The 11,199-nt window shown below is 35.8% G+C and overlaps 1 protein-coding gene and 1 long non-coding RNA gene across 2 annotated transcripts; one reads left to right on the top strand and one right to left on the bottom strand.

The window, feature by feature from the left end:
- The first annotated feature begins 1,388 nt into the window (after positions 1-1,388).
- Positions 1,389-1,758, top strand: LOC122053978. Its single transcript, XR_006132483.1, has 3 exons — positions 1,389-1,446; positions 1,526-1,602; positions 1,681-1,758. It is a non-coding gene; the product is annotated as an uncharacterized LOC122053978 (long non-coding RNA).
- A 7,749-nt stretch (positions 1,759-9,507) lies between these two features.
- On the bottom strand, positions 9,508-11,199 carry LOC122050600. The gene has a single exon (XM_042611494.1). It carries the CDS (start codon positions 11,197-11,199, stop codon positions 9,508-9,510), a length of 1,692 nt encoding a protein of 563 aa, XP_042467428.1.

The raw sequence follows: 11,199 nt of genomic DNA, 5'->3' as shown, positions 1-11,199 counted from the left end.
AAAATGAAGTCGTATTGGGTGTCGGGTTCAGACATATTACGAAGTAAAAAGTGCATATAACTTCGTCGGTTTTTAAAAACACCGAAGTAATTAATCCTTTTCGACTTCATCGTTTAGTATTTGTTGTGAAGTAATATACCTACTTTAACTTCGGTTAAAAATGAATAATGGATTACTTTTACTTCATCATATATCGTTAATTCCTAAAGTAATTATCGATTAAATTACATTTAGCTTCGTTCTGGATCGAAGTAATAGATAGATACTACTTCGGAATTTTTGGTAATAACCGAGCAACAAATTGTATTGCTTCGAAGTTATAAGTAGATTTTACTTCAGATTTTATGAATAAAGTGAAGTATTTTTTTCTCTTTTTACTTCATTATTTTTAGACTTCAGTAATTTTGAGCATCACAAAAGGTAACTTCATAAGCCTTGATCAAAATAAGCCATGATTTCAGCATATGTTTATACAAAATAAATCTCCCTAAATATGATCAAAATAAGCCATACAAAACCAAAAACATGTACTGGTTCATTCACACAACCGGCAATTCACTTCAAATACGAGTACACAAATTCACTCCATTCAATTCTCACTTCATCATATTGTGTCTACGTATAGTACTGGTTCTTTACACAACCTGCAAACTGCAATTTAGAAAGAACTATCATGTTATGTTTTATAACTGAAAACTTTAAATCAAAACACAGTAAGTTGACAAAAAAATCATGAATTAAATTAACAAAAGCATGATAAGACAAATAAATATGTATTGTTATATGCACTCTTATAGTAACAATAACATTTCATCAAATGTGCAATAAAAATGATCCAACAGTTTTTTGAACCTTAAGTTTTAGTAGTTCCAATCGCATGGTGATTAGATGCTCAGTTAAATTAATGTATTGCATTCTCAATTTCACATGCACTATGACAAAAAAGCAAAAAATTGTACAATGAGACTTGCTCAATAATCACACAACACGAAAGTACTGAATTAGCGGTGTGGACAGATAACTGCATCTTTCAAGTAGCCTAGCTGATATGCTGAACATTTTCTTATGGTAGCTTGGGCATGGTTCTCGTGGAGATGTCAGTATTCTACCCACCTTGGTCATAAATAATGTTCAATATCGAGGTATGACTTATGATCCCTTGTCTCTCATCTTAAAACATCTGAATTTCAACTCATAATACAGTTTATATTTTGATGCCTAAGGTTCTATTAGATTTGATTTAAACTAAGCACGTGTCTAGAAAGGTTTTGTCATTGTTATTAGCAAATGACTAGTATTAATTAAAAGCATTTTATAACATTAGTGCTAATAGCAAGACTATACTTTTCTGTCCACAAAAAGGAAAATTAGAGAGGAGTTCTGTGCTGAAGGCTATATGTGCAGGATTCAAGGAGTCTACCGAACCTCCTGTGTGCTTGAGTGGAGGTTTGCATGACTATTCATTTCTACTGAACTGCATGCCAAAACGAGTGGGTGGTTCATGCTTGCTTTATTCTTTTTTCAGATATTGAAACAAATGAGTGCCTTAAATCAAATGGTTGTTGTTGGCAGCACCCAAAATTAAATATCACAGCCTGCAAGGTACTTTGTCATTAATCACATTGTTTATAGGCTTTGAAGTTGCATTTTAGATAAATTATGTCAATTTGAATTCTTTAGGATACCTTCAGAGGTAGACTCTGTGTATGCCCTATAGTGAATAATGTCCCATATCAAGGAGATGGGTACACATCCTGTGAAGGTAACTACTGCTCTAGAAATAAAAATAGTTGTTCCTTGACAGCCTTCTATATTCTCAATCATCGGCAAGCAGAAATTTAATAGTTTATTAGGTCTATAAGGTAACCATGCCCAAATCAGTTACTAATTTCCCCCAGCTACTAATAGAACTATGTATAACACAGTTTTGTATAAAACCATAAACAGGGTGTCATCTAAGGGTGAGGAAAAAAAAGAAGGAAAGAAGCCATATCAAAGCATGAGAAGAAAGCAGTAGCAGGGCGTGAACGTTTTGATTCAGTATGTGCATTCCTGTTCAAAATGGAAGAAATTCACACACCTTCCTCTCCAACTGTAGATCCTTGTTGGTTGCTTCTCAGAAAACCTAATGGTTCCACTGTACAAAAATTTTGTACAAAGGTCTGAACCTTTTCCTAGCTACCATGTGTTCTTTTAAATTAAACTTGGATCGCCTGCGGAACTTAACACGTTTGATCCAAAGTTTAATCTATTTGTTCTTTTAGGTTTAGACTCGGATCTCCTGCGGAACTTAACACGTTCGATCCAAATCACCTAGGTTATTAATTTCATTAAATATTAATTTCCAAAATTGGCTTCCAGTACTGACGTGGCGAGGCACATGGCCTTCTTGGATATGAGAACAACCACCACCGACTAGACAAAGCCTTTTAAGGAAAGTTAATATTTAATTTCCTTAAATAACTTTAGGTCAACCGAAAAGAACAATCAAATCACAAGGAAAAACAAACAAAATAATACAACATCGAAAACAAATTCGAAATACTAGAATCGCATGCCTCTTGTATTTGGTATTATTTCCAAAAATAACTAGTATGACGCGGAAAGGAAAAATACTAGTTATACCTTTTAGAAAGACCTCTTGATCTTCTACCATATTCCTCTTCTAACCTCGGACGTTGTGTAGGCAACGATCTTCCGAGATGAGAAACCACCAAAGCACCTTCTTCTCCTTTCTTCAAGTTTCGGCCAAGCACAATGCTTCCAAAAGATGAAGATCTTTTTCCACCAACCAAGCTCCAAGGGATGCATGAAACAAGACTTCTTTCTCTCCTTTTCTCCAAGCTAGATCCGGCCACTTTTATGCCTCCAAGAGATGATGAAGTCTCGGCCACAAGAAGGAGAAGAGAGAAAGAGAAGGGGAACCTCTAGGGGCCGGCCACACCAAGGAAGAAAAGAGAGGAAGAAAAAGAATAGAGTCGTTCGCCATGAAGTCTCCTCTACCCCCTCTTTTATAATCCTTGGTCTTGGCAAATAAGGAAATTTAAATAAAAACTTCCTTAATTCTTTTGCCATGAAAAGGAAAATTTATTTAATTAAAAATAATTTTCTCTTCTCCAATTTATTTGGCCGGCCGCCTCTTTCCCCAAAACAAGGAGAGTTTTAATTAAAACTTCCTAATTTGTTTCTAGAAATTTATAAAAATTTCTCCAATAATTTTAATCCCTTCATGATTGGTTAATAAAAATAAATTTTATAAATTAAAATCTTTCTTTTAAACATGTGGATAATTTCCAAAAAGGAAAGTTATCTCTAAAAATTAAAATCTCCTTTCAATTTACAAATAAGGAAAGATATTAAATCTTTTCTTAATCTTTTGTAGAAACTAATAAAAGAGAATTTTTAATTTTTAAACTTTCTTTTAAATCATGAACATAATTAAAAGGAAAGTTTTTACCAAAATTAAAATCAACCTTTTAATTTACAAATAAGGAAAGAGATTTAGCTCTTCTCTTAATATTTTGTAGAATCTTATAAAAGGAAATATTTAAATTTTTAAACTCTCTTTTAAATTATGTTATCCACATAAGAAAAATTTTAAAAAATAAAAATCCTTTTATTTTAATTTGGGCCGATCACACCAAGCTTGAACCCAAGCTAGGGCCGGCCACCTTGAAGCACCCATGAATCAAACTTTGGCCGGCCCTAGCTTGGTCTCCAAGCTAGATTGGTCGGCCCCTATGGGGTGGGTAAGAAGGTGAGTATAGTACTCTATAATTAAGAGACTACGATAGGGACCGAGAGAAGGAATTGATTTTGATCTCCCGATAAAATTAAGCATCCCGTGTTCGCCCCGAACACACAACTTAATTTTATCAATAATAATTCATTCCACTAGAGAACTATTATTGAACTACCGCACCAATCTCAAATTACATTTTGGGCTCCTTCTTATTATGAGTGTGTTAGTCTCCCTGTGTTTAAGATAACAAATGTCCACTAATTAAGTAAGTTACTGACAACTCACTTAATTAATATCTAGCTCCAAGAGTAGTACCACTCAACTTCATCATCATGTCGGACTAAGTCCACCTGTAGGGTTTAACATGACAATCCTTATGAGCTCCTCTTGGGGTCATTCTCAACCTAGATCACTAGGACATAGTTTCCTTCTATAATCAACAACACACACTATAAGTGATATCATTTCCCAACTTATCGGGCTTATTGATTTATCGAACTAAATCTCACCCATTGATAAATTAAAGAAATAAATATCAAATATATGTGCTTGTTATTATATTGGGATTAAGAGCACACACTTCCATAATAACTGAGGTCTTTGTTCCTTTATAAAGACAGTATAAAAGAAACGACCTCTAATGGTCCTACTCAATACACTCTAAGTGTACTAGTGTAATTATATAGTTAAGATAAACTAATACCTAATTACACTACGACCTTCCAATGGTTTGTTCCTTTCCATCTTGGTCGTGAGCTACTGTTTATAATTTATAAGGTACTGATAACATAATCTTCTGTGTGTGACACCACACACCTTGTTATTTACAATATAAATTAATTGAACAACTAAATTTATCATAAATGTAGACATTTGACTAATGTGATTCTTATTTCTAGATAAATGTTTATACCAAAAGCTAGGCTTTTAGTATACATTCTAGCAATCCTCACATTCAACAATCTCTTTCATGTATCGCATGACACAATATCCACATTCAACACAACCTTGTTGTTTGAGATTACCCTAATGAATCAAAGTTAATGCAAAGTGAAAAACCAAATATATAAGAACCAGGAATGCATGTTTTCAATAAGACATACCGTCAACTGTTTGAAAGTTGGTCATTTTAGATTACCCCTCATACAAAGGTACGTCCTCACTCCACTACATTGTAAAAATAGAACTTATTTCATTTCATATTTACTAATCAATCTATCAATCTACATAATCTAAAACATACTTGCACACTGTAGTTTTCCAAGCGTTATCTCGGTTCCTATTACCCATTGAGTCCAACAAATAAATTGTATCTTTGTCCTCGTTTATAACGGTCAAGATCTAGTGGTTCCTGCACGATTGTCAATATATAGCTAAGATACTATGTATTAGGAATTGAGCAGGGATTAAAAATATACCCAGTGTTGTATGGGATAAGGCATATGTTGTCTCCGTTTGATGCTTTCAACTGATTAGCAATGTGTTGTGAAGAGGTACTGCCATCTTGAGCGGCTGGTATTTTGTTGGGATCCACAAACGACACATACTCAGCCCTGTTTGTTTCCTTCAAGTACTTGTACAAGTAGCTGCATTCAAGTAATAAAAAACATGGTTACTTAAGACATGAACTCATGCAAAGAGAAGAATTGTATATAAGACATAACTTACCCCATGTAGACCAAAATTTGCCTGGACCCTATCTCTCTCATTTCCATACAGGGCATGACATCCTCTCTCAACAACGATGTACTCACATTACGTCCAAACATGGCTTCATCAAATTCGATAGGAATGGTCTCCTCCTCAGTCATCAGTCTAACAACAAAAGAATACAAAAACTTGCATGGCATTGGTAGAGCACTTTCAACTTCCTTGAATTTATTTTTCTCATCAGGAACCTCCAAAATAGCAAATGGTGGTACAGGTTTCTCCTTTTTCTGTAATTTTAAATAATTGTAGCAAAATATATAACTATAGCAACAGAAAAGTGAACTGAAAATACCTTTGTCATCAAAAATATCACCAATTCTTTTGGCCAGCCAACCACAGTTCCAACAGCATCTACCATTACTGTTGGTCCCGACTTAAGTGGAATTGGAAGCTCCGCTTCCTCCTGTAAAACAACATCAACAGACACCTTTAAGTTGCCTTCCCCAAGTGGAGCATTGTGCAGCATTACATTTGGGCCTCCGTCGGATACTATCGTGCCATATGCCACCACATTCCCCTTATTCTTCAGAGCCAAATGACATTTTTTTCCCTGAACAATAAGATATTATCTTTTAATATCTGAAGCTAGGAAACAAATTTAATGTACCAAATATAATACAAAACCTCATTGAATGAATTGTCGCATTCAAAAACTTCCACATCATCTTCCAATATTTGAACTGCCATATGTGATGACTTGTTAGATGCTACACGTTCAGAAACTCGATCACTTGTTTTTGGCATAAATTGAGCAAGAAGAGCCTTCAGGTTTTCAACTTCAGCTTTCAAACTCTTTGTTTCCTCCGCTTGCTCTTTGAAGTTTTCAGCCAAAGCCTTTGACACCAACTCCCTCTTCTTCCTTGGAGTTTTGAAGTAGACTTGGGGCTTCACAAATCCCCCTACACTCTAACCCTTCTGTAAGGTTCTTGGCTCCCTAATGCAGTAGTTAATACGTCATTGATTCCAGAAGATATGAACTCTCCCCTCTTTTTTTTTGTCCAACAAATCATCCTAAAAATATGGAGGTAACATTAAATATCCAATGAAGACACTTTTTTCACTTATTATGAATGAACTCGAAATAAAACTAAAATAATACAATTTTTTCAGCAACTTCAGCAGTCTCTGTATTTGTGATGTTTCCGGATTTGTCTTCGCGGGCCTTATGCCAAAGGAATGACCTATCAACTTCCTCATCCTCCCTGAATATTTTTCTCTGCCTCTACAATTCTAAAAAACGATCATTTAAAACATGACGTACTACATGAAAAGGACAATATAATGTTCCATGGATTACCAATTCAGTCTCCAATCCAATGTATCCCTTGCAAGACATTTTGTGATGATACTTGCAATTGCTCGCCCGTTCCTTTTGTTTTTCATGAGTGACCTATGTCACGTAAAAAAAAAGTAAATTTTTAGAAGAATGGCTAGAATTTAAAAACAATAGGATGGAGTATGATGAACTTATTATATATATTCCTGTTGTACATGAACTTATTATATATATTCCTGTTGTACAGAACTTCATTTTGTTAATTAAATGCCCTAAATGTTTTAAATCTTGGTGCATATAATAATTTAAATATAACATGATAATATCATCAAGTACCTCCCAAGATGGATGTAGCCTCTCATCGACGAAAGCTTTCCAAATTGCAGATGGGATCTGATACTGCTCCGGTGGTGACTTCAGTTTTTCAGGATTATCTCTATATGGCCAGACAAACATACTGTTGAGTTTATTTTTGAAGTCTCTCCATTTCTGGCCTGCTGAACTCATCACTGCCTCCTCGCTTTGAGGTGCTAAGTCGAAGACATTCTGTAACACACAGCAGTAATTGCTATCAATTTGTATATTGAAAAAATCACAATGAAAAAAAAACATAAGCAATCTCATAAGGAAGTGTATTATTGGATTATACTCACCGATATTTCTTCCCACACTTTCTGTTTCATGTTCTCTGGAACAGTGGGCCATGACTTTATGTTAATAGGCACCATGGATCTAACAACAGAGCCTATGAAAGATTATAGTGTCTTCCCATTTTCATTGTACACAGGTCATCCCATGTCATCATATTCAATTGTCGACTTTTTTCCCCATCTTGCAGCAGCAATAAGTCTGCACATTGATGTAGGCCCCCGAGTCTTCTTCTGCCCCGTAATAGGAGGTTCTTCTATTTCAGTCTCTCCTCGTAGCTCTGCAGCTGCTAACCCATCAGCATCTTGGTGTAGTTCGGTGTCCTCAACTACACGCGGCTCATCATATTTTGCTATTTTTTAGGACGCATTTTTCTTTTCCCTGCATATAGGAAAATAAATGATGAGATAATGGTATATAAAGTCTGCAGTGACAATATAATAAAAGAAGACGTGATACAAATAATAACATTAACACATACGAACAAGTAAAAATAATACTAGTAAAAACAATAAATATTAATGCAGATGACATAAAAGTGGAAAACATCATTTTTTTTCTTGTTTGTTACAAAGAAACCCTCTTTAGAAGATCTAAAGTATCCTTCATGTGTAGGAATACAATGAATATCAACATTATCAATTGGTCGAGCTTCGGGAATTCTGGTCCAAAGATCCTCTTCTCCCTCGTAACATCTATTTGGAACTTGAATCACTATTGACCACCCTTTGTTCAGTGGGTCAGCAACATAAAATACTTGTCTAACTTGACTTGTAAGCACAAATTTATCCTTCTGGTGGCCTCGTTTGTTCAGATTAACTAAGGTGAAGCCACATTCATCATTGTATTGTATTCCTTTGTCATTTGATACCCATGCGCACTTGAAAAGAGGAACTTGAAATTGATGATAGTCTAGTTCCCATATCTCTTCAATAACTCCATAAAAAGTCACATTCTCTAACACGGGATTCTTATCTTTGGCACTACAAACAAGCATCGTGTTGGCAAGTAGAGAAACACCACTGTTTTGACAAACTTTCTCATCATCCCGCTCTTTTGTTTGGTATAAATTGCCATTTATGACATAGCTATCACACTTTAAGACTCGCACACGTGGTCCATGGGTCAGCCATCTCAATGACGATGCCATTCCACCATTGCAACTATCGATTTCAGCAGCCACCTGACATGCATTCCTATTAATTAGTGTGATCAAAACAATGATTAACAAATATTGTATGTTAGCATCTTCTACATCACCTTTGCACGAAACCAGTCAATGAACCTCTTATTATGAGCATCTTGTATCCACCTTGCATCTTTCTGTTTCTTGGGAAACATTGTCTTCAAGAAGGATTTATGTTCACTGAAGAATTTTACTTCTAAAGTTTTATTTTCATGAATACATATGGACTGCCAAGTACATATAATTATTAGTTATGTAGTACACTTACATAATGTATGGAGATATTTCTTCTGTATTTTCTAGAACAGTCAAGTGTGCTTGTTGGAGATCAATTTGTTGGATGATGATTGATGAATTGCTTGCCGAGAATCCAGGAATGCTTGCGTTTGGGTCACGTAGTGATTTAGGGACCCCAACAGGATCAAGGTCATTGAGATATTCTGAACAAAATTCAACTGCTTCTTCTGCTGCATATCTCCGAACAATGCAACCTTCCGGATATTTTCGACTGCCTACGTAACTTTTCAACACCTTCATGCATCTTTCAAATGGGTACATCCATCTAAAGTAGACTGGTCCACATAATTGGACTTCACGAACAAGATGAACTGTTAAGTGGAGCATGATATCGAAGAAAGAAGGGGGGAAATACTGCTCCAATAAGCAGAGTGTAACGATCAAGTCAGATTGCAGCTTATCTAACTTGGTTACATTGATAATCTTGCAACAAATATCTTTGAAGAAGAAGCATAATCTTATGACAGCATATCTAACATATTTTGGCAGAGAATTACGTATGACTATTGGCAGGAAGTGCTGCATTATAACATGAGAATCATGTGATTTCAAGCTACTCAGCTTCATCTCATCCATGCAGACAAGATTCTTCATGTTTGATGAGAACCCTTCTGGAACTTTTATATCCATTAATGACCTACATACTTGTTATCTTTTATTTTTTGTGAATGAGCATGCTGCAGGAGGTAGATATGTTCTTTTCTCACCAATTTTAGGAGCCAATTGAGGCCTAATTCCCATCTGAACCATGTCCAACCTAGCTGCCACATTGTCTTTGGTTTTTCCCTTGATGTTCATCAAAGTATTAATCAGAGACTCGAAAACATTTTTCTCAATGTGCATAACATCAAGACAATGCCTAACATGTAGGTATTTCCAGTATGGAAGATTGAAAAAAATTGACTTCTTCTTCCAACATTTACTAAAATTTGTAGCTCCAACATACTTTTCTTCTTCAATGTCTTCCACAATATTCTCCTTTGCTTTTTTTCTTATTTTCCCCTTCACACTTGTTTTCTTTCCAAACTCACATGTTATGTCTGAAAGCTTGTCAAACAACTTAATTCCAGATAATGGCCTACCTGCTTCACCAAGTTCCTCCATGCCATTAAACTCCTTTATTTGCCTCCGATATGGATGAAATCGTGGTAGGAATCGTCTATGACCAGCAAATGACATTTTCTTCCCATTTTGTAAGTGCTTTGCATAAGTATCCTCACCACATATTGGGCATGCGTAATAACCATGTGTAGTACATCCACTAAGGTTACCATATGCAGGAAAGTCGTTGATGGTCCATAAAAGAACTGCTTTAAGAGTGAAAACCTCCCTTCGATAAGCATCATAAACTCCATCAACTCCTTCCCACAACAACTGCAAATCTTCAACCAGAACCTCAAGGTAGACGTCGATATCGTTTCCAGGCTGTTTCGGCCCTGAAATGAGCATCGTTAGCATGATGAATTTCCTTTTCATGCACATGTCTAGAGGCAAATTATATGTGGCCAGCATGATTGGCCAGCAACTGTAGTGACTATTAAGATTGCTGTGAGGATTAATTCCATTGGCTGCAAGTGCCAGGCGAATATTTCTTGCCTCACTTCCAAAGTCGGGCCACATATGATCCACCAATTTCCATGACGGTGAATCAACTGGATGACGTAACTGACCAACAACTCTTGTGCTATCTGTATGCCATGTTAAATTTCTGGAAGTTTCTAAAGATTTAAACATGCGCTTAAATCTTGGTATGGGAGGGAAATACCAAACCACTTTGGCAAGAACACCTTTCTTCTCAACATTTTTCTTGGTTAGCTTCCATCTTGATAAGCCACATTTCGGGCAGCTTACGCAGTCTTTATATTGTTTCCTATAAAGGATGCAATCATTGGAACAAGCATGAATCTTTTCATGACTCAAAGCCAAACAACTCAATGTCTTCTTTGCTTCATAAATTGACGATTGCAGATTGTGGTTATCTGGCAGCATGTCCCCAAAATCTGCTAGTAGATCTGAAAATAGAGCATCACTCATCCCATGCCTTGCTTTGGTATTGTATAGTTTTACAAGTGCACTCAACTTTGTGTAACGTTTGCATCCCTTATACAGTGGCTTCTCTACTTCCTCCAAAAACTTCATAAATGCTTCTGGATTTTCTGTATGGTTATCATACGCTGCCTCATACAAATTAACAGTTTCAAAATCATCATGACAATTATCAGTTGGCTCTTGGTTGACACTCGAATTTAATCTATCCTTCTCCGCAGCCTCGCCATGCCAAATCCAATTCAAATAATTTTTACTGAAACCATTGAAGTAAAGATGCTTCCGAATCCACAT

The sequence above is a fragment of the Zingiber officinale genome, chromosome 3A (genome assembly GCF_018446385.1).
Source record: "Zingiber officinale cultivar Zhangliang chromosome 3A, Zo_v1.1, whole genome shotgun sequence".
Lineage (NCBI taxonomy): Eukaryota > Viridiplantae > Streptophyta > Magnoliopsida > Zingiberales > Zingiberaceae > Zingiber > Zingiber officinale.
The sequence above is the reverse complement of the archived record's forward strand: the minus strand, read 5'-3'. Positions and strand labels throughout refer to the sequence as shown.